Source organism: Accipiter gentilis, chromosome 4, assembly GCF_929443795.1.
Source record: "Accipiter gentilis chromosome 4, bAccGen1.1, whole genome shotgun sequence".
Lineage (NCBI taxonomy): Eukaryota > Metazoa > Chordata > Aves > Accipitriformes > Accipitridae > Astur > Astur gentilis.
In genome coordinates, this window is record NC_064883.1 from 2,701,939 (window position 1) to 2,726,866 (window position 24,928).

Here is a 24,928-nt window from a genome sequence, read left to right on the forward strand (position 1 = left end):
CACTCCAGTGAGGACAGGAGAGGCTCCTTTTCTCTGGGAATATGGTCCATATTACATCTTGCAGCATGACTCATCATGCCAAGGTGACTGTTTTGAGCTGCCTGAGTATTCTCTGCATAGAGCTACAGTACTCTCCATAGAGAAACCTCTTTATTTCAGAAGAAAGCCAATATAACTAAATGATACCTACATTATCCTGAAAAACCCTGAAAGATGCACACCTTCCTTTGAGGAAAGAACATAAAAATTAAAGGCTTGGCTCTCTTGTTTTGCTTCAATGGAAACTGGAGCACATCCATTTCTACTGAAATCCATGCAAAACTTCTATAAATAGAATAACGATCCTGTGGGGGCTCAAAATCTTGTTTCCCATTTTCTGTTGCTCCCTTTCAGTTGCTGAGTTGAATACTGTTTCCAAAGACTAAATTTAAGACATGTAAAATGCAGACAAGTAGGAGATAAGTTTAATAAAAAACATATGCAGGCAGAGAAAAGGAACCCATTGGAAGCTCTATCAGAAGAACAAGGTAGGGAAAAAACAAGGATGAATCCCAAACTCCCAACAAAAAGTGGGTAAATGCCTCACTACAGACCCCCCAGCTCTATCACAAAGGGATGGAAGCATCTCCCTGATATTTCCTTTTGCTCTGAGATGATAGAGACAGCTAATTGAGAATCATTTGACTTTGGTCATTTGCTGGGAACAGCATTATAACATTCTTTTATGACAGTTTGTGTTCAACAAATTTTCTCATGTTGCTAAAAAAAAGAATAGTATGAACACACAGTCATTTCCACCTAGACCCAGGCTGATTTATGCTACTGTCTTCACAGTCTCAGGTTAAGCATTATACTGGTGCCCGCCAGCAGTGCAATACTTGACTGTCTGACTGTCAGAATTTCCATCATAAATTTCTGTTTTCAGAGGCTTATGACTTTGTTGTAAAATGTCGCTTGGGGGCTGAATCTTGCAAGGTCGTTTTAAGTTACAAGACAGCAAACAAAATAAAAAAGTTAGTGGTTTCTAACTCTTTCTTTGTACTTTATCATTTAAAAGGACCTATAAAACGCTTGCTCTGCTGTTCAGTTGAATGTGGTACATGTATGTATGGTATTACTAATACTATCTTTATAGGAAGGATACTTAATATTTGAATGGTATTTTACTGTGGGGTTATAAAATAAAATTTTTATTTCATTGATTCAGTGGTATCAGTAAGTCCCTCCTCAAGGTATATCCCAATGCCTCCTTGCCCCCTTTTCCATGTCCCAAGGAGTTCAATTAAACTCACAGTACCTCGGGCTTGGATTATGAAAATTGCTCAGTCAAATTATCTGATGGCTCCTAACTTTCCTTATTCCTCCGTCTTCACCTTCAAGGGCTTCATATCCATTTTCATGTTACGGAGTCCCACTGATATTTGTCTCAGAATCCTGCCCCACCTGTCCCTCTCTGGAGTTTGCTTCTCCCTGAAAGTGCAGCTCCATGCCTGGCAATTTTCTTAGGGATGTACTGAGTCTACCAAAATTTGGTCCAGGTTGCAATGCCAGATGGAAATGTGAGGGTCACAGAGATACATTCTCCCACAGACCTCCACAGCACCCTGCAGTGATGCTGTTAGCCCCTTCCAGGGTGGCCTTTCAATGGAAATTTATCACCACAGGCATTGGAATATTTTAAAGGTATCACACAACGTCTTTGGGGCATGTTTGTGATTTCCAGTTTCATCCAAGATACCCAATTATAAGGCAATTTCCTGGGTAAGATGTAGGATATGACAGATCATTCTTCTGACTAAAAGTAGGAATGATCCTTATAATATCTAAGCCTGCACTACTGTCCCAAATGATGGATTTGTTCAAGCTAAATTTATAGCACCTTTTCAACTGCCTTCAATTAAACCCTTGAATAAGGAAGAACAAAGCACTTCCCTCTTCACAAATGCATCCTTAAACTGCCTGAATATTTCTTTATCCCCTCGTGCTGCTGACACTTTTCTGCCTCCAAAGTAGCATCATCACTGATCCTCAGAAATCTCCCTCTAAATATTCTCCCTTTCATTTAGCAAAAGAGCACCACTGCTTTGGCTCCACTGTGATTGTGTTATTTCTTTATCTTCTCCCACCTTATCATCTGGAACTCACCCTTTATGGGCCTGTGGAAGGACAGATCTTCCAGCACATACACTCTTTGTAAGTGACAACACATCTTCAGGATGAAGTTAAATATTTCCCTCCATGCTTTCAGTACCTTCTATCCAGCAATTCCAACCTCCCTCAAAGACCTGCTCACTTACTCACTATGTTTGATCTCCTTTCTACTCACACGACCACCAACACTACTAATGTCCTGTTTGCAAAACTCAAATCATAAGAGATCAGCCTTAAAATTATATCTCGAAAAAAGTCTTCAAATCCAGTTTCTGTGGCTTTTTTTCTTTTTTTTTTTTTTTTTTTTTTTTTTTTTTTTTTTTTTGTTGTTGGTTTTCTTGGGTTTTTGTTTTTTTTGGTTTGGTGGGTTTTTTTGTTTTTTTTTTCATTTTTTGACAGTGAAGGTCTATGCTTTTGTTCTAAGCTCTGAGGAATCCACTTATACTTTTTAAATGAAAGATCAGATGCTGAAGTCATCAGATGACTCCCAGCCACAGGGATTTAAGAGGAACGCCTACAAGTTTAAGTCTTGTGATGAAATCCTGTGTGGGGACAACACCGTGTCCTTCCCTCTTCTGACAGCAATCTTACAACAAACTGAACTTAAAGCTTCTCATCTGTACTGCTTTCTTTTTCCAATTCCTTACTTCTAGTAAGTATTTCTTTCCCCTCCTCCTCCTAATTTCTCTCTCTGCTATACGATAGGCTGTGTTTAGCCCCAGCTTCTGCTTGCCGGTGTCAGCAGAAACCCACGCTGTCAACGACAACAGCAACATGAGCCCTGCAGAATGCCAGCTCCCACGGAGAGCCTGGAGCCAGGTAGCATGGCTTTGAAGTACAAAGCACAGGCCAGGGGTGAGGCACAGTGAGGTGTCTAGAGGTTATGGCAATTCCCTTTCAACTGGATGGACTTCTGTGGAGCCACAGTTGGAGTCTAAAGCTTCCCTTGTCTGGCCCCTTGCTCATAACTCTCCTCCCCAAAATCTCCTTTGGGGCATACCTAGGCACAGTTGGGTTCAAGCCACAGAGAAATGCTCTGGAAAATTTCGGGAAAATCTGTTCAGTTGCTTCTGAGGGATGCAAAAGAGAGGAAATACTTTCACAGCTTAAAAAAAGAGAGGTAGCTTGAATGTGCATAGTTTAAAGGAGGCTGAAATCTAATGTGGCCAGACGTTACTCAGATAATTTTGATCCAAGAACATTTGAAGTTGCCCAGGTTATAAATGATTAAGTAGCCACCTGCAGTACTATAAAACTGCTAATCATACCCATTTAGGAGAAAATTCTGACAATAGCTGTCTACCGTTAAGTCTTTATTTCCGACTGCTTTTTGAATATACTTATTTTGAGATTGACTATTCACATAATTGGGCAGAATCAAAAAGTGATTTTTAATCATCATAGTGCTTAATTAATAACTTTGAAACATCAAATTTAAAAACTGCTGGATGCTGCATCATTTTAGCATATGCAAAGTTAACTTTTACTCCTGTGCTTCTGTGGCTCAGTTAAGAGCTGTGATAAAAGGTCCCAGGTCAGAAGGTATAATAGCCAGGATCACCACACGGGTTGCTGATTTGAACTTCTGAAATCTTATCTGGGCTGAAATACAGCTGCCATCCCCTACCTGTACTGCATTTATACCCACTCAGCATGCGCTCACACTGTAGGTACACTAGAACAAAACCCTCATGACAAGCAAAGTGAAATAAATTAATCTATTTGGATTGACATGCAGGAAAAAGATACCAAATAGCACTTTATTACAAAAAGAGGGTCAGGTGGTCATGTAATTAAATCTTGTATTGATAATTCTGCAAAGACAAGAGTCAGCATTCAGCTACAGTTCTAAATTCCTGGATTAACTCTGGTCTCACTCAAGTCAATGGATGATCTGCTGTATACTTTGATAGAGCAAAGGTTTTACTCCTTTGTCATTTGCATGGTGAATTACACAACCTTCATGCTAGATCACCCAAGGTTTCTTGAAATATGTTACATAATTAAATACATTTCCACAAAGTAATTTTTTTAAAATGCAAGTTTATCCATGACTTACACTGATCTGTATTTAGTGAGGTAGAAAAATTTACGTTATTACCTGCAAGAATGCGTAAGGAACAGCGTGTCATCTTTCAGCATAAATGTTTTGCCTTTTTCCATTTGAATTCAGACAATATTATCTTAACATTTTTTGTGCAAAATGATCTTTCACATCAAGGACAAAGGTAACTCTACAATGTCACTTATCTTGCAAGCCACCTTTTTATCATACAGTACCCCATTTCACTCAGTAGTGTTATGACACCAACAGAAGTGCCACAATATACCAAGATACAGTGTATTTCAAAGAAATTCGCAAGATGACTAAGTCATTTTGCCTTCTCTACAAAGCACAAATGTTATGAATATTCTGTAGAAACAAAGATTTGAGATTTTTTTTCCTTTTCTTTTGAAGCAGAAAAATGATTTACAGCACAATTGCAAATTTCTCTTCTCATTTTCTTTTTCAATACCTTTCTATATATAGCTCTCTATTCCTTGGCTTTTCAAAAGAAAACTATTTGATTCAAGAATGTTTCAAGCTGAAGAGAATCTATGTAAATATTCCCTGAGAGTAAACATGGAAGCTTGTCTATCTGTACTGACAATGAAGTACATGGTAATAATATGTTGCCCATTCTGTCTAAAATATCTGACTACTCCAACAGGGCTTGTTATATGCAAATATTTCTTCTTTAGCTCTTGTCTCAGGCTTGAGTTCCCTGCAGCTTTCAAGGAAGCCACGTTTCTTCAGTTATAGTTCCTCCCCTTTGCTCTTCCAACTGCTAAATTTACTTTTTCCTGTTGCAAAATCTTTGCTAAACATTTAAACAGTTTCTTCACCAAGTGTGTGCTTTTGGCTGTAGGACATTTATTATTATCCAAGCTTGACACTGCATGGATAGCTCACTATTCATAGCAATTTTTATTTACCTATACATACATACAATGAACTATTTTTTAAAGAAATGTAACAATCATCCATCTGCATTGGTATTCTTTAGCTTGGCTGAAAGAACATACACACAATCTGATAAAGGTGCTGCTCTGCATTTTCCATAGCTATGAGGCTTCAGAGTTATGGAATAGGCAGCATTTGCAAAGGACCAAAGCCAAAAAATGAATCAAAAAAGAGTAAAGGTTTCACCTGGCAAAGCCGACTCCTCTGCTGACTCCATTAGCATCTCTTAATATTCTGGTGGAAATGACATGTCCAAAGGGTTTCAGCATGTTCTCCAGTTCCTGCTCATCCATGGAAATGGGTAAATTTGAGATGTATAGATTTGTGGGATCTTGCTCTTGTTGCTATGACAAAATAAGAGAAATATCCTCAGTTAGTCTTAGCACAATAGAATAGCTTATGGCTCATACAATGGGGGCTACTCAAAATAGGACCAAGCCAAGAATTTATAGCTGCATTACAAGCAAAGCTGGGCAATCTGTTCATGACAACAACATGTTTGCCAAATTTCTGCAAACTCTCATGCATGTGCTTAATTCTGTGCATGACTGCTCTTACTGAACTCAGTGACACTACTCACTTACAGAAAATTACTCTCATGCACAAGCATTCTTGGGTTTGTGTCCTAATTTAGCAAACAGATTGTGAAGAAAACATAAGTTCTGCAAATGTGCTCACTGTTAACATAAATAAAGAAAGAAAACTCAACACATGTTTTAAGCAGATGTGCTTTCCAGCCTGCAGAATTCCCATTCAACCTGTTCATCATGAGCAAGGTTGGTTGAAAACACAGAACACTTTCCATAGTATCTTTCCGGGTTTTTTTTCCCCATCAGAAATGTCTTGGTTGATAATGTGCAACAAGACCTAACTGGGCGGGGGGGAGTTCTGCAGTTCAGTCTAAGGTCCTGGTGAGATAGGTCACATGTTTATTCTCAGACTGAATTAAAGTATCTTATAAAGTAAAGCCTGAAGTATGAACAATTGAGAAAACAAATTTGAAGACATCTTTCTTGTTCTATTTTGGATTTTTAGGCTAAACTTTCTGTTTTGGCAACCATTCCAACTTCTATTCTTGTTTGCTGAACTACTGCACAGAAACATGAAAGAGGCATGGATGTCGTATGTAACATAAATGTATTAAAACAGTAAGTAAAAACCTTGTCTGCAGAGAACCAGGTCTTGATTATATTAAATCAATTTAGTTAAGTCCTCGCAAATTTTCATGGCTCTGGTTCCATTTTCATTGATACAAGCTTTACATAATATCTGATCTCCTGTCAGTACAAGCCTGATTGGGATCAGGCATGACTACATAATTTTAGCTAATGCTTAAAAACCAAAATCATAAGATACACTCTTTATGCTGTGCAGTTGACCAGACAGTACCTTCCCTGACAAAGTCTTCTGAGAGGTTTTTGGATTGTTTTTCATTACATATTTTAATGGGCAGAATGAAATTGTACTTGATCAACACTGAGATTTATGACAACAGTGTTACCCTTTTTGCTGTGAGGTGTCCTAAAACCAGATTCATAATCTTGCAGCAGCACCACAACCTTACACTGAAGAAATTACATACAATAGTACAGCCATCTGCCCTGGTTTAACTAAACTAGTTTCAAATTACACCCCATTACAATCAGTGCAGATGTGTCTTGTCAAACACAAAGAATCACATGTCCTATTTCTACAAGATGTATGAAGACAGGACAGAACCAAGATGTCTGTTCCATCACTGTCTTGCACATTCAAGGCCTCAAAAATGGAAGCAGAAATAATTTCAAGCTGTGATTCACACACCCAATCTTTGCAGGGACAAGAATGACTAAGCAAAGTCTAGCATAGCTAAATGCCAGAATCAGAAGCCAAAGAAAGTTTTCAGCTTCTCTTACCCTAGGGTCAAGGGAAATTTTAGCCCTTTTGGATGAGAAAAAAAGCTGAAAATGGATACCCCAAATGGTCCAAAATCAGGAGGCATGTAATACTGTTTTACTGCATAATTTGGATTCTGACCTAAGAGCTGCAAACACTTGCCTTTGGACATACTGCTTAATGCCCATTGCATTCTAGCTTTACATCTCCAGATCCATTACCCCCATGAAACAACACACTACCATGCAGGCTGAATTCCCTACTATTTTACAAAATGGAAATAAAAGAACTAAGTGGGCACATCTTCAAGTTGCTGTCCATAAAAACATACCCAGTTATTACCACGCCTTATAGTAAGGAGCAGAGGAGAGGAAAACCACACACACACAAACAGCAAACTTACTGCAAATTGAACTGAAGTTATAAACCCCAAATCTAGAAAAAAAATCCTTCCCTTTCCGGTCATCTTTCCCTGCAGTCATCTTCCTTTCTTTCACTTCAATTTATATTCACACAGATCTGAAAACTAGTTCCTCTCCAATAGCCAAAAGATATTAGTGAAGGGTCAGAACTGGTACCGTATCGACAATGCGAGGAAAATCATGCAAACAGTCCTGGAGGGAAGGTAGGCAAGAAAAGAGAGGAATATGAGCTTCAGATCACACTTTTTGCTTTGGGAAAAGCAAACAAACAAACAAAAACCCCTAGCATTTTCTTTCCCTCTCCCCCCCCTCCATTTTTCTCCTTTTCTGTGTGCAAACTATTTAAGTTTTATTGCTGTTACTTTTTTTTCCCCACACACAGGCCACAGAAAAAAAAAGAAACATATAGGAGTTAGGAAGCATTGTCATTGTTACTAAATACTTTGAAAATGTGAGCAATGGAGGCAGTTAAAGCAGAAGCATTACAGAAGCAAATCAAAGTAGAAAGGTTTGCAATTCCAATAGGCACAGTTTTTCAGAAATAATCACATTGTTATGCAAACCTCTACCCAGTGATTGGTTAAGGAATTTGATTAATCAACCAATCAGTGCTCAGGGACTGATGTCCCTTATCAATATTTAGTAAAAATATGCAGATGACATCCTCATAGCCAAAGCACAGACTAATATGAAAGAAAGCAGGGTTATGCGTCAGTAACTGCACAACAGCCTTTTCTTTCACTGTAGCAATTCAGTCCCTCAGAATATTAAAATGGGAACTTTCCTTTTGCCTACTTAGTTTTCAAGCTGGGGCAAATAAATAAGAACCGCCGTCAATGTGTCTCACTTCTGCAGAAGGAACACATAAGCCTTTTAACTGTGTTAGAGATTAAATGCCGTTGTTTTAAATATCCGTGGAAAGTTTAGCTACACTCTGAGGATGAATTAAAGACTAGCAGGCCACAGTCACTCTCTCACAAGGATTTACCAAGCCTATCTTTTATCAACATGATAAACAAGAGCTGCAAGCAGAGACAGACAGATGAGGCTGCTCACAATACCTCCACAACACAACAGTGTTTTCTGAGAAAGTAAAAAAATATGCCACATTATTTTTCCTTACTATACAAATATAACATTTAGAGAAATACCCCTTTCCTTTACAGAGAAATATCACCCCACAGATGCCACATCTTACACCACAAACTGAAACAAGACGAAATGCCTTCCCAGTGACAAAGCCTGGAGTTGAGCGGGCTTTACAGGAGTGGTGCAGAGCCCAGCTGCCCTGCCACCGCACAGCCAGACCCCATGGCCACCCACCCTCACAAGCCCCTGTTTCTCAGGCTCCCCGCCCCCCAGCCTCTGGCACTGAGGCCCCTCATGATCTTTTTCAGCTGCGCAGAGATCCCCTCTGCAGCATGGAGGTGCTGATACATGTTCCTTGTTTTGCCCGAGCCTTTTCATCCCAGATTCCCCAAGCTGCTGTGTGACATACTTGCTTCCCCAGCCCTGTGTAACTGCCGAGCTTTTCAAACTCAACCTGCTATTCAAAATGTGCCTATTTGTTCACAAGATGAGCCTAACCAGAACCATAAGTCCAAGCACTCCACGAACTACTAGCCTTTCATAATCCTAGCTAGTTGAGAGTCAGGTTTCTGCCTTCAGTGAAGGATCACATCCCAAGGTTGAAGGACTGGTGGCAATGGTGGCATCTGGATCCACACAGTGTGGCCCAGGCTCCCTTTGGTTCATTTAATTCTTCCTATGGTTTTTAACTAGGCATTAAAAAATGCTGCTTCCCACCTTGGGATTTATTATTGTGTCCAGTCCCAAACTAGACTGACTGACCAGTTATCAGTGACAGAGCTGAAAGTCAATCGTGTGATACAATCACTTCAGAACGGCATTTTCCCCTTATGCCCACAATTCTTTGGACAGGAACAGATGGGGTGGGGGGGACCGGGGGGGCAAAAGCCAAACGCTCCCCACAAACACTTCCAACAGCACCATGCCTTGGATGTCCCACAGCTGCCGACCTAGAGCCACCGCAGTGGGGCCACCTGCCAAGCACAGTCCCACCGTTGCTGCCTGGGCTTTGCAGTCCCTGTCCCGCTTTCTCCCTCCAGACCACACCAGAGACACCAGGCTCGTCTCACATCACAGGGGAATGATACATCTGTTGACACAATATTCCCAAAGCACAGTGGCCTCTGAGGTTTAATCCCCCACATGTGAAAGGGCGCCCCAGGGGGACCAGGGCTGGCCACTGCAGCCAGCTGCCACCCCAGGGGGGCTCAGAGAAGAGAAGGACGGGGCTGCCGGGAGCGGCGGAGGGCTCACCGCAGTGCGGCAGCACGGTTCCTCTGTCTTTCCCAGACTGTGTGTGCCAAACATGGCTAATTAATGGGTACAAGACCAGGCCAAGTTGCTGCTTCTTGGGGGGAGCGGGAAGGCAGCTGTGGAGCTTGCTGTGTGTGCCAGCTGCAAAAGCATCATGCTCAAGGCATGCAAACTTGCAAGCGCAGTCTCAAGGCACTGTCAAAAGCCTGCTCCTGGCTGTCCTCGCTGAAGTTCATTTTACCCAAGATCTCCCATTTGACAGTGCAAGGAGGGTCACATTTTCCACGTACAGCTTGCACTTGCACCGCAGCCCTAGAGAAACAGGAGTGAACTCATGCAGACAGCCCCAACCCTCTGAAATCCTGACACAGCCTCACACCCTAGTCTGAGCTTATTCTGGGGTCCTGGTGTGTGCCAGTCTGCATGGGTGCACAGAGTGCCACAGAATGGGCCAACAACAACAACAAAAAAGAAATTAAGCCAATTGAAGCTCCTCTCCAGACAAGTGCAGGGCTTTTTGCAACTGCCTTTGCTCCTACCACAGCCTGTTTCACCAGCATTGTAGCCCAAATACCTCAGTTGCTCTGGACTGTGGGCTCCAGGGGCATTCGCTGCATGCATACATTGTAGTTAGGCCATTCTGGCTGGGGGGTGTACATAATAGGCACTCCCGAACTGGTCAAAACCACAGCTAGGAAGGTTTAAAATAGTGAATATTGCAAACTAACAGTAGGTCAAAACCAAGTTTTCGATTAGCTCAGAGCATTTCCAGCATTCAGCAGCAGGCGTCCTGCTGTGGAAGTTCAGCAGTCAGGAGCAGTTGTACTGGGGAAAAAGCCAGAAGTTTTGTCACTGCCTTTTAGCAAGAACTGGGCCAGTCACTCAGCTCTCAAGGCCTGTGCCAAGGAGGCAAAAGAAATTTATAATGCAGACGATTTGAAACACACTACACCAACAGCATTTGAAACAGATAAAACGCAGCAGAGGGTGTGCTGCAGCTCAAAGTTTGCCATTTGCTTCGCTGGACCCTCCCAGCCACTTTTGAAAGAAAGGGCAATGCTCAGATGGGATTTTCCCTCCCATCTTGAGATAATCTTTGGAAGCAATTCATAAAAAGCTGAAAGAACAATTCCTGCTGGTGCGAGAAGAGGCTGAGCCTCTTTACGTGGTACATTTAGTAATGCATTCTTTAAAGACACATGTGGAGGGAGGGGTGGGCAGGTTTTGGCTATGTTATTTTTTCCCCAAAAGGAACTCAAACCTCCTGTAAACTCAGTAGGGCTGGAAACTGAGTGTGTTTGGTTTATCTGGGAACCCTATGTACCAAGTCTTTTTATTCAACCTAAATTATTTCTCTTTAGAGCAGCTTGTTCTAGGAAGCTAAGCACTGATTATTAGTTCAAATGATTCCTTTTTCCAACTTCCAAACTTATTCTGGGAATATAACTCTGTGTGGATCAATATGAGATTCTAAACTCCTTTCAAAGATCTAATCGATATTTATATTAATAGATCATAAGCTTTTCTTGTCTTTAATAAATTGAGACCTCATCATATTAACATTGACACAGGTCAAGATTACAGCTCACCTTTAGAAGCATGCTCCTGTTTTTCTAAACATTTGAGACTGTATTGGTTTTGTTTGGCAAGGTTTTGGTAGCGGGGGGGGGGGTTACAGGGGTGGCTTCTGTAAGAAACTGCTGGAAGCTTCCCCTGTGTTCGAGAGAGAGCGAGCCCATATTAGCCGGCTCTGAGACGGACCCGCCGCCGGCCAAGGCCGAGCCAATCAGTGATAGTGGTAACGCCTCTGTGATAACATTTTTAAGAAGGAAAAAAAGTTGGGACGGAGAGAAACTGCCGCCGGAGTGAGGAGTGAGAACATGTAAGAGAAACAAGCCTGCGGACACCAAGGTCAGTGAAGAAGGAGGGGGAGGAGATGCTCCAGGCGCCGGAGCGAAGATTCCCCTGCAGCCCGTGGTGAAGACCCTGGTGAGGCAGGCTGTCCCCCTGCAGCCCAGGGAGGTCCACAGTGGAGCAGATATCCACCTGTAGCCCGTGGAGGACCCCACGCCGGAGCAGGTGGGTTCCCGAAGGAGGCTGTGACCCCGTGGGAACCCCGCACTGGAGCAGGCTCCTGGCAGGACCTGCGGATCTGTGGAGAGAGGAGCCCACGGAGCAGGTTTTCTGGCAGGACTTGTGACCCCATGGGGGACCCATGCTGGAGCAGTGTGCTCCTGAAGGACTGCACACCGTGGAATGGACCCATGCTGGAGCAGTTCGTGAAGAACTGCAGCCCGTGGGAATGGCCCACGTTGGAGGAGTTCGTGGAGGACTGTCTCCCGTGGGTGGGACCCCACGCTGGAGCAGGGGAAGAGTGTGATCAGCCCTCGTCCTGAGGAGGTGAAGCGGCAGAAAATAACGTGTGATGACCATAAACCCCATCCCTGTCCCCCTGTGCCGCTGGGGGGGCTTGGTGGTGAAATCCAGGAGGGTAGTTTGTGCCCGGGAAGAAGGGAGGGGTGGTGGGAAGGTGTTCTGAGATTTCATTTTACTTCTCATTACCTTGCTCTGGTTGATTTGTAATAAATTGAGTTAATTTTGCAAAATTGAGTCTGTTTTGCCTGTGACAGTAATAGTGAATGATCTCTCCTGTCCTTATCTCGACCCGCGAGCCTTTTGTTATATTTTCTCTCCCCTATCCAGCTGAGGATGGGGGAGTGATAGAACGGCTTTGGTGGGCACCTGGTGTTCAGCCAGGGTTAACCCATCACAGAGACCTAGGTTCAAATCACCCAGAATTAGTATTTTCCCCAAACTAGTTCATCTCTGCCTAATGGCCACTGCCCAGATCTTCAGGCTACGTATGCAACTTCTTTTCTTCTTTAAAGATCTGGGTTGGACTTCTGTCTCTCCTCAATATAAAAATAGTTATGCTTTTTTACAGAAAAAGCCATTTATGTGGAACCATTTATATGAAACCAGATCATTTATACAGAAACATTTATATGCCATTTCATAAATTTTCCAGTGTTGCTTAGTATTTTGAAAGTTGTATGGTAGCATCAGTCTCATCTTCGGTTTATTAGATTATTTCTAAACTGGATTCTATACAAGCCACTGAGCTTAAATGAAATTTAGAGGAAGCATGTAATACTTTCTCTCAGCAGATTCACATTCAATATCTCTTCTTGTTGTTTTATTATTTAATATTTACTTTTTTAGTACTGCAGATTATGAGAACTTTCCAGGACATCTTAAACAGGCATTCATTTGAAAGGTGATTTGATATGCATTTGATTGGATTTGCACACCAAAAATCTGAATTAAAAGATTCCCCCCCCCAAATTTTCTTCACTGACCTATCCAAGCATGGCAGGATGCTCCTAATGTAGTTATCACAGTTTGATAGGATGAATATGGGCTGGTGGAGCGAAAGTTAAAAGAAAGTCACCCCAAACTCCACCACCTCCTGGTATCAGAGAAGTGATGACAGAAGACCCTTTTCCTCCTTCCCAGTGGGGGCAGGAAGGAGGGGTTCTGTGCAGTGGTTGGGGACTGGGATCTTGCCTGCATATGTCCCTGTGGTGCCTTTTGAATCAATGAAGATACACTAATTTGAATTAAGTGATAGTAGCTCTGTTTTCAATGATTTTTCACACACCGTTTCTTTTATAAAAAGAAGGAAAAGAAACCCATATGAAACACTTGCTATAGCAATGGTCCAGATCACACAGCATTTCAGAATTGTTAATGACATATTTTGAGCCATCATTGCAGTAACATAAGGTGAACAGAATGAATCAAGTGCAGCTGCCAGGGTTTCCTTGGACTTTTTACTGACTTATTTGCTTCCCTTTGTGTGGGCACAGTTTTAACAGTGTAGACAGCTAAATCAATGGCCAGTTAACTATTGAACCCTGGCTGGTTTCACTCTCTTGTTGAGCAGCACACTGAAAGGCTTACAAGACTGTACAGAAAGCCTGAACTTTACATGGATTTTATTAGTGCACTAAGTACCGATAATCTAACAGATACAGCAGAAGGAAACCAGTACAAGTGATGCTGGCCACCTTGTCAAGAGTCATTCCAAAGCTCTTTGCAGCAGGCACTGCTGGAAGCACTAGCTATGTCCTTAACCAAGACTGTGTCTAAACACTGAAGGTTTCACAGGGAAAGTACTGAAGAGCAGAGGACATTGGGGTATTCAGAAAGCTTATTTTGTCTTAGATACCTTCAAAGGAATCTCTGTGTTGTTTGATAGCCTTCCACAGGCTCTAATACATAAAGATTTAACATCCTGAGATGTTAAATCTCTCTTTCACCTTGATATGTCTACTTCACAGTAGTCATTATGCCTTTGTAGACTGAGTGCCGACTACACGTTTCATAAATTATCTTTCTTCTGTACCCAACCCTACCCGACTTTTACACTACGATGGTTCAAGATTCATTAGCAACATGGTTTTTCCGCAGCACTGCAAGAGATTTGGCCTTAGCATAATTATGCAATTATTGTACAGCAATAATTAAGCCCAATCCATCAAACATAAATATAGCTAAAACTAAACCTGCAGCAGGCATTTTCTATATAAGCCTGACTGTCAACAAGTCATGTCAAAAACCTGTTAATGACAAGGACACTTTCTGAAAAGACACAGTGGTTCTGCACATGAACACAGAAAACACTCCTAAGTGCTATTCTGAAGAAAAGCATTTTCCCAATTATTTTCAAAAGTATTTTATTGTTATTTGCATAAGTAAATTTAAGCCCTTCTGAGCTTTATAATGACCCAAGAAAACAACTCCCGCCATGAGAAAATCCTTTGCCTGGGATCATCTAATCAGAAAAGAGAGACGTGACTCAGGCACCCAGCCTTACTGTGCCATCAGTGAAACACTCTTCGCAGTTACTTCTTAAACAGGGCATAGGCTACAATCTGCTCTACCAAATTTTGTCAAAAAATTGCAGCCAAGCAAATTCCTAAAAGCCATGACCTATGAAGAGAAGAACAAAAGTACTGTAGGAAATTATTTGTCACAAATACCTGTAGCAGCTCCACAGTGGAGTATTATTTATAAGTACTGTTTTAATTAAAACCATGAACTTTAAAAAGAGTTCACAGTTTATATATGCCCAGGATTTCTTCTCACTGTGTAAACTATCAGAGTACTATGCCGTGCTGTGTAAGCTGGACTCAGCTTTCTTTTAATTAAGTTTGTTCATGGACAGCAGAGCATTTGCTAAAGCTAAATATTGCTGGAACCAAATTGTTATTGGTCTGTCCAGCGCAGAGCTGCTGCAGAACCTTCCATCATGCATTTCTGCCAATGGTGATTTGATTTGCCCTTCATCTTGTGTGACAAATATGGAGTTGAGTTGCTATGGTCGCTGCCTTCAGAGCGTTGTATAAGATACATGGTACCTCCTTTTATTTCCACAAAATACAATCATAACCAGAACTATCAGAGACTGATATAAAAACCTATTTTTCATACTTCTGCCATTACAAGGTGAAATGTTTAGAACTCCTTACTTTTCTTAGAAACAAATTTCCACAGTTTCCAACTTGCAAAGTGCACTGCAGCCAAAAAGGCAGCTCCACCTCTGCAAAAATCATTGTGTCAGTCTAGCTTTGAAGGTGTTCGTTTGCCTCCATATTCTCTTCCACACTGTTTTGACAGCAGCTTTGCTATTTATATTGCTGTTAAATAAGAATCAATTAATTACCTCAGACTATCTGAAGGCTGTATATAACAATTTCTGAAAATACTGCATAATCTTCTAGATATGAACCCTAAATTAGAAAATCACTGATGACCTCTGGAAGCAAAAGGCTGATTTGCCAGATAAGCTGCAACCTAAGTTGAACACCTTATTTATTTTGATTTGTCACCGACTGTGTCATATTGAACTTAAGACACAGTGTCCTATCGCACGTTAGACAATACCATATCAACTACGTTTATTTGCTTTATGTTATACTGGGTTAATGACATCCTGATTGATGTATATTTTCCAGAACTTTCTTACTGATATTTAGACAGGAGTCAAGTCCTTTGTCCCTGCACAGAGCCAATGAATCTTGCAATTTAACTCCGACTATTCGCATTCTCACTGAATTGTGTTTTACATTATGCTGTCCGACAGCAAGGGTGCATTTGTACGTGTGCCTGTATATACTTACACAGACAGAGAAAGAAGAGGTCACAAAAGAGATTATTTGCTTTACAGAGGACATAGCATGAAATCAGGCCACAGCACAAACTTCCCATTATCAAGAATGGAGGAAAGAAAACTAATTTGAGCTAAAATGCTCTATGCACTAAATCAATAAAATTAAATTAACAGCTTAACTTAAAGTGCTCTTAAAAAAGTTCTTAGAAATATGCAGAAAAAACATCCCATTATCATGGATTCTGGTGATTATTTGGCATTTTGAAAAACATGATACACACAAATAGTAAGTATTTAATAGCACTGCTTACTTCAGTTCTTTAAAAAGGGTATGCAGTGCCAATGACACTAATTAGTTAAAATGCAATTTTTTTTAATATGTTCAGTGTAAAAATGTCCAACTGTAATAATATCTGAAAAAGAAAATTACAATTATTTTTGCTCTACTTAAAATCATAATACACCCAAACACCCAACATAACACAAGAAGTTTCAAGATGGGACTCAGACAATACAAAACTCTTTCAAGAATTCTACAGTTCTCCTTTGCATAAACTGAAATCTAGAAAGTTATCACAACAGATCCTGAAAACCTGGATTTGCGTACAAAGCAGTGAAGATTCTAGAGTAAGTGGTTAAAATTATTATAGAATTTCTACATCTTGCTTTTTTAGTCTACCTTTGTCAAGATGGCAACTCTCAAGCCATGGTCTGGTGACTTCTGGAGCTGACTGGGCTGGGCTACTTTCTGATCTCAAAGTTTCAAGCAGAGTGTCTCTGTTCTCATGAAAGTAACACAGGACAAAAAGGATTATAAATGGTAGTGGAAATAAATTGTTTTCTCCCTGATCTGTCTCAGGATACAATAATATCACTCGCTCAGTGCAGACAGAATTTGGCATTGTAGGGGACAAACTTGGGTTCCTCAAACTGTGGAGTTAAAGCATTTAGATCAACCTATGGATTAACCCCTCCTACGTACTTCATGAAGACTGTGCCAGGTGTTTGACCAGAGGTTGCATGTTGCTCCTCAAGCTCAGAAAAGGAAGCAAGGGGACTTTCTAAATGATGGGAGTGGGGCAAAGGGCAGGGCTTTGCTGTCTGATCTTCCAGTGGCCACAGGATGTCATAATGAAGTAGAGGCACAAGTTACAGATGTTCTGGTGCATGTGTAACCAGTACTTGGCCAGGATAACTTTAGAACTTTCTCTCCACTATTTCTATCAGCTGTTTTCCCTAAGGACAGAGTATTTGCTCTATCATGGCCTGATCCTTCTCTAACTGAATTCTACAGCAAAATTTTCATTGGTCTTACTTGGCAGTATCAAGGTCTGTACTTGGAAAATATTTTCAGAACTATATTCAGATTAGCAAAGATGCAGAAACCCAAGTGGATGCATCTTGTCTGATGATTATCATGCATTTGTTGTTTGCCTTTAATATATCCTTTCAAAGCTTCCAGTAAAATGAAGACAACAGATTTGAAATGCTACATTTGCACATGGGGTTAATATTATCAATATTGCACCTATCTGTAGATCAACAGGAGCTTACGCATTTCTCTTCAGAAGCTTCTCTAGGTTGGGGCTAAGTCAGAAAACTCAGATACCTTCATGTAAAATTCAAAGCCTTAGCATTTAACTGTCTACACTTGCACTGGAAAAAAGACTGTAGCTATTAACGATAGTAAATTATCAGCACTGGGAAAGCATTAGAAGCTTTAAGAGGACTTTTTGGGACAGTATAATGCTTTTTAATATTTGACCTATTGACCCAAAGGCGAATTCAAGCAGCACACAGATCCCATGTGATTGCTTGTGAAGAAAACGGAACGCTTTCTTTCGTCATGTTTTACGTTACTTCCTATAAACCATAAATGAAGTCAGAATTTTCTTGTCTGGGAATTGCTGTTGGGATAAAGGTTGAGGTCTACTTAGCCTGAGTCCATACAAACTGCTAGAGAACAGTTATTCATCTTGATGCACATGCCAGAAATGGAAAACTACTAGTCCTTGAGGATGCATCAATTTTCAGGGAGTCTGGATTCTTTTAACTACTACAGAAACGTAAGAAAAAAATCTACATAGATACTGCTTAAGGAAAACAAAATCCACCATAAAACACAGCCTTGACAGTTTTATTTTGAGAAATCTGTATTTAACACAGACAAAAATACCATTCCCATTTAAGATCAGGCACAACTCACAAAACATACACTGCAGAAATACTTACACTTTTCCTAAATGCATCAGATATAAAAAGGCAACTAATTCATGTTTCGAATGTGACAAGGGATGGTTATCACTCAGAAGTATGACAGACACTGCAATACCAAATTTTCCCTGTGTGTGGAATTCCTGGTGCTGAGTCAGCAAGTCCCAGCAGACAGTTAGCAAAAATGCCTTGAAATACTCAATTTCCACCCTCACAGATGAAAATGAGGAAATACTATTAGTAAGTGAAGAAACTGAAACTTTGCTTTATTTGAAAAATAAGATATTAAAATAGAACAAAAAGGCAGGGTTGAATCGCTGTGATTATCACTGCTGAATCCCCTTGCACAGAAGCAGCTGAGCTGTCTGCGCTCTACTCAGCACCCATCAGAGCAACTTGTGCTCCGTGTGATGAGATTGCTCTGGTAAATGAAGTTGAGATTAGGGGCCAATGTCAGGAAAGCAACAAAAAAGGGTTAATAATGGGGCTAAAATCCTGCCTCTTTGCCAAATCAAGCAGGCATGGTCCCATGCTGTCCAGGCTGCAGTCTCAGCAGTGCTGGCATTGTCCCACCATGGTTTTGCTGCCAGAGAAGTCCACTGCCTCACAGCTGCAGTCAATGTCAAAAAGCAGAGCCTAGACAGCAGGTAGCCTGAAGGGGAGACTGGGAGGTGTGGGACCACCTCCCTCCCTGCCCTGGCCTCAGCTAACCTGGGGCTGTGATCAGCTCCAGGGGAGCATCAGAGTCTATGACTAATGAAGAAGAAAAGCATGGCAATGACATGAGCAAATCAATAACCCATGGTGGCCACTGGACAAGTAGCAGAAAAGGACACACTACATCAGTCTCCAGATGGACAACTTCAGGAAGAGGGGCCAGGCATCTGTCATTCCTCATAGCCTGCTTGGGAGAGGGAGATGAGCAAAGCATCAAAACTTCCCTTCCTTCACACAAAAAACCCAGCACCTCTGGAGAAAAACGCATTATTTAAGGGTATATTATGCTTTGTGTAGGCAGCAAATAGGGATCTGCATGGCACAATACATTAGCTAGATGTTTGGGGAAAGATAGGGGAGAGTAGTAGACAGTCCTACAACTCCTACAATATTGGGGGAAAAATCAAGGATAGAGAGAGCAGTAAGAGAAACATGGGTCTTCCCTTGCTGGTTGATGAGAGCAGAGAGGAGAGGGGATTTTATCGTGCTTTTCCATCTACAAAGAACATAGCCTCTGCACAAGATATGGAGCAGCGAACCAGAAAGGAGTCTACGAACTCTCATACTTACCAAAACCAAGGAAAGTGTGAGTTCTTCATGAGAGTTTTCCTACAAACCTTTCATTAGTTCCTTCCGCCTTTCATGTCAGCTAGAAGAATGCAGTTTTCTGAGCAGCGAATGCTGACTCAAGTTTTCCAAGCCAATGAATGTTTCCAGTTGCATATTCATATAGAAAAGACAAAGTAAACAATTTTCTGCAGAAGGAAGCAGAAAACCACTCTGAAATTAGAATAGGTATAGCAAGGTGGACAATGTTGCCATTTCTATCCACCTACTAAGGATCAAGACAGAGCTATAAAGTAAATTTTGTTGAGCCATGAGGAGCCATAACCTGGTCCTACTGTGGAGAGAGAAAAGAATTTCCCTCTGCTCAGGAAACTGATGTGAAAGGGCACAGGTGCTGTTCTTGTGGCAGAAATGAAGAGCTTCAAGAAGACTGCTAAACAAAGATGTCTGGCATTTGAAATGAAATAATGGACACAGTTGTCTGCAGTCAGCTGGTGTGATGCAGCAGAACTGGGGTGGCTGGAGAGGAGCTCTGCAGCACAGGGCTATTCACAGGGCAGCTCAGAGGTGTTGCTGCATGAAGGGTGCCTACCTGCAAAAGCTCATGCAGTTCAGCTCCTTTGTAACCAAGAGACCTGGAGGCAAACTGTACAGAAATGGCACAAGATGATGTAAGAGCACAGTACAGCAGAGATTGAAAGATACTACAAGTTGAAATCCAGGACAGAGTACAATGCTTCAACCCGAGTACACATGACCAGTCCCTGTGAGGAGGAGGAAAAGAAGAAGGAAATGCTTCAAGCCCTGTCTTTCCTTCTGTTTCCAGAAATCTGGATTTGGCTGTCCTGCCTAGCACACAACTGGCTGCAACTGCTTGTATGTCAACGATTTGCTGTGTTGTACTAAGCTGGCCTGTAAGAAAATGCACTAGCATTCCCATATTAAGCTCTCTGTGGCTCATACTTATCTGTTCTTCTTATGTCTACACAGTATTTCAGCTGTGGTTGATGTTATGTATGTATATTCATGTGCCCATGCGTGTGTGTTTAAGTACGTAAGTACAGCTCTATATTACATACATTACACACATAAAAGTGCGTTCCAGTTTAAGCATGCTTTCAATTTTGAAGATCTCGGTAAACAGATGTCTATGTGTAAGGACATACAAGACTATACCCAGACTTCCAAAAAAGGAGACATATTTGCAATTATGCATACATATGTGTGAGTGACTGTATATACAAAGGACGGTACCTCCATACATAGCCACTTAATGTGCTTAGCTGGTGGTATGCTTGTGTGTGATTAAATATATCTGCATGTAATCATATTTTATGTTTATTTGTATACGTGTATAAACCATTCATATAAAAAGTGATGGCTGTATCAATCCAGCAAATGAAGGATGTTATTATCCTCTTTCTCACTTACAAATTATAAGCAACTCTAACAACTTACTGCAATAAAAATACTGTGAGACAAGATACATAGGCATTCCTTGAGTCCCAGACTGGAAAGGAATTACAAAGAATGCATTTTGGATGTAGTGGATGGCTGGGAATTAAAGGCAAAGGAGAATCTGCAGCAGGGTGTAGAGGCAATGATGTGGGTCTTCTCCTAGGATGCTGAAAGCTGGACCTGGCTCCTGTGTTGGTCTTTAAATGATCTGAGTCATTTTGATCCAGCTTTAGGATCTTTTTTTATAGCTAAAAAGATAGCATTAAAGTAAGGAACTTGAACTGGCAAACACTTTAGGCTTCTGGATTACCTCTCCTAGGTGCTGTATTCGCAACTTGTTTTCAATCCAGTTTTAGTGAAAAGCTGAAGACTTGTAAGTCGAACATCTTAAACTCTCAGCTACCTAATATTGCACCACTACGGCAAAGAACTAGAATGAGAGACACACTTTGTCATGTAAATTAGGAGTGCTTTATCAGAGGCACACTCCTTATGCCAGTGTTTATCCTTCCTGATACTGCTATCAGCAGTTGATGACATAAGCAGAAAATCACCCAATATTTGGGAAACAACTTCAACCATATTTTGAGCAGGTAAAATGTAGTTGTTGCTAAAAGAGATAGGACTGAAAGGTACCATGTACAATGCCTTTAAGTGGATGCCTACGAAATTGCAGAGTTTGCTTGTGAAGTTCCCATCATGAGTGTAGCAATTCTTGGTGGCTCATGGTAAAACACAGACAGCTGTGGACACGTGTGTGTTTTTTACAAGCCATGTAAACACTTTAAACCTAAGGGACCAAACTTGATAGTTTGCAGTCCTGAGCAAATTGTACTCTGCTCAACTTTGACAACAGACCAAGCTAATGTAATGTGTATTCTGTGGGCCACATGGAAAAAAAAAAAAAAAAAAAAAAAAAAAGTCACCAACCCAAAACACCAAAACCCACCCTTATGTTCTAAATAAGGAAGTTGGTCTATCTACGCAAAATCCCTTAAAAAGTCTCAGGTTCCCCAAGAGTAAAATAAATATCCACTGGATCCCACTGAGTAATGTCTCAGCCTGATGTTGACTCACTTGTGGATCTGCAGGTCAGTGACTGCCACAGAAGAACGTGCATCCAGCAGCCTCAAGTTAGGATTTGACATTCAGAGGCTTCCCAGCCTTACCCCACCAGGGAGGGGATGAAGCTGGCTATGCTGAGAAAAGCATCAATGGTTTCTGCAGCTTGTTTGCTTTTTAAGGAAAATAATTTCAAGTTATGTGACCCTATTTTTATAGATCAATCAACCTGCTAGGCTGCATTTCACAGGTTTTTGAGATATTACACTGTTCGAAAGATCAAGCAATTCCCAGAGAAAGTGAAAAGTTAAGTAGAGCCATTTGCATTTACTCTGCTATTGATTTTAAGACCTGAAATAATAATATTTAAAGAGTTCAAAATAGTGAAGTGTGGTGAAAATATTTTGAGGGAGCCAACCAAATCAGAAGGTCATGCAGTGAAATAGGAAGAAAAACCAAAACATACAACCAGCTTCTGTCACTGGAGATGCAAGTAGAAAATCACGTTCCACTGCCCCAATGTTGCTGATCCCCATGTAAGTGAAAAATTTCCCCGCTTTTCAATTCTGCTAAACCTGCCACCCGTACTATAAGCTACAAAATTAACATGAAGAAAAAGAAATACTATTCAGAGACAAGGCACACTTGAAAACAAGGCCCTGACTACTTTGGGACAATTGAAGTGCAGCCTGGGTATATTAATCACAGTCTTCTGGCCTGGTTCCAAGTTGGGCAATTACAATCTGCCTACCTCAAATTCTCCCCAGAGTTTCAAATGCAAGAGTTATTTGTGATTTCCTTCCTATAAAAAGTGTTGTTTAGTGCAGCCAGTAAAGACTGGTTTCATTCAAGTGATGGGTGAATGACTCACATTGACTATAGAAAATGTGTAAAAGCACTTTGGGATCCTTCAGGAAGAAGGACACTTATTACATGGACATTTTACAGTGCTTTTATTATTCTAAGAGGAAGTACTCCTATCTAGATGTTTCTTCACATGCCTCTTAGTAACCAAGTAGTTCAGAGTTTGGACTTGTTTTTCTAAAAATTAAATTAGCTTAGGCTATTTTTTCTGTAAATTTAAGATGATAGATTTGAAATGCAAGCACTGTATCATGCAGACAGTTTAGGAAAACATACACAACTTCTACTTTGAAAACTATTCAGATCATTTTTTTGAGCCAAAAAAGATTAATGATTTATTATGGGGCTCATTAATCAAAAATTGTGTGTGTGTGTTTTTTAAAGGACCAATTCCACTGTTCAAGTCAACTAGGTCCTCTAAAGCTATTACATTGGGAAGGAGCCACAATATTACCAAGACTTCCTGCAATATCGTTGAGACTTCCCGAGTGTATTTTGAGTATAAAATAAATGCTATTATTCAGGAGATACTGAATTGCTAAGCTTCTTAAATTTGTACAATTGGGAACTTGAAGTACATTAAAATGCTGAAACTCATTAAGAGCCCCTTCCACAGCTGCAAAATCGTTGGCATTCACAGCACCATGCAGAACAATAAAACACTCCCCACACCTTTGAACAGGGCGACTTCCATTCCTCCAGCTCTGTTTTAATGAATTACTGAGGCAGAACTGGTATCTAACCTCTCCGTCAACCTCCTCCATTGAAAGGGAGAAACAAAAAGCCACAACAACACTAATATTCTGAACAGAAAAGCAAAGTGTATTAGCATACTGTACTAACCCTCCCCCAACACAAAAACCTCAGTTATTTCTGCTGCTTTGTTAGAATATAATTCAATTTTCTCCATCAACACCAAAAAACCACCTTCAGAGGCAGGAAACAATCCATGTTTTTTTCCCAAGCCACCCACCAAACTACATTCAAGTAGACTTTGTTTTCTTGGGTGTCATTTTTCTGGACCCAAAGCACAGGACTCAGCATTTTGGTGGGTGTTTTCGCTCATACTAGTTGCATACGGTCACTCTGTATGCTGAAAATATTCTCCTGTCCTGTTCATGGTGGGGGGAGAGGGGGTGGATTTTGTGCCTGCAGAGTGGCACCAGAACAAACAGCCTGAGTCCTCAGCAAGCCTGTGGATGCCCCGTATGTGTTTCCTACATACTCTGCAGCAGAGGCACGGCGTTGGTCCTAATAGTCAGAAGATAGCACCTTCCCCAGATTCAGCAAAATTACATCTTTATCCAACTGCATCAGGGTAACCAGTGCTCAACCCTCCTCAGCTAGAAGGCAGCCACTTTGCATACCGAGCAATTGCAAATGGCACTTAAAAACAATCCTTCTCTTTGATCTGGTAACAGCATGTTCTGCATCCTCCTCAGTCAGGAGGGTTCACAACTGTGTCTCTAATATCGACAGGTCTCACCAAACCCAGGGCAAAGAAGCCCAAGTCTTATCAACGCTAGTGTGCATCAGTCTGATTTCTCCAGCTGAAGGATTTGTTTCTAAGTAAATTTCCATTGGGCCACCTACTACGCTTCCTTTGGCATTTGAAAAACAGAAGAAAAGAAAGCCAGTAACTGACCAAAAATTAAGTGTGTCTAAGAACTATGGGAATAGCAACTACTCTAGAGATTTCACAAGATTCATCATAAGCTTGGTGCTGGACAAAACTGAAATAAACAGTCTTGGGACTATTATTTAGCTTGTTAAATTCTATGTGCAAACTCTATCTGTTTATTCCAAACTATTCCCCAAAGCAACGAGTGGATTGTCTCCCTGAGAGGGGGAAATTGTTCCCTTTCCTCCTCTAAACATTTTTGAACGGAATGAAGGAAAGTGCAATGCCAAACTGGTGAAGAAGATTATGTATTTCAGAAGTGGGTTTGAAAGATTCAAGAAGAGATATTAACATTAAAGATTACAGAATTAATTACAGAAAAAAAGGGCGTGGGGTTCTGCATGGGTGTTCCTGTCTACATCATACAAACTCAAAGAAAGCAACATTATGAGGGA

General features: G+C 41.0%; 2 protein-coding genes across 7 annotated transcripts in view; one reads left to right on the forward strand and one right to left on the reverse strand.

The window, feature by feature from the left end:
- AZI2 (5-azacytidine induced 2) overlaps positions 1–24,928 on the forward strand; it is a 1,028,525-nt gene that overhangs the window by 334,800 nt on the left and 668,797 nt on the right. The gene's annotated exons all lie outside the window — the stretch shown is intronic.
- The window catches only part of RBMS3 (RNA binding motif single stranded interacting protein 3), a 457,623-nt gene that overhangs the window by 147,543 nt on the left and 285,152 nt on the right, over positions 1–24,928 (reverse strand). For all 4 annotated transcript variants that reach the window (XM_049799280.1, XM_049799279.1, XM_049799282.1 and 1 more), the window contains exon 5: positions 5,342–5,499. In XM_049799280.1, the coding sequence (XP_049655237.1) occupies positions 5,342–5,499 (158 nt within the window). The remainder of the gene's footprint in view (positions 1–5,341; positions 5,500–24,928) is intronic.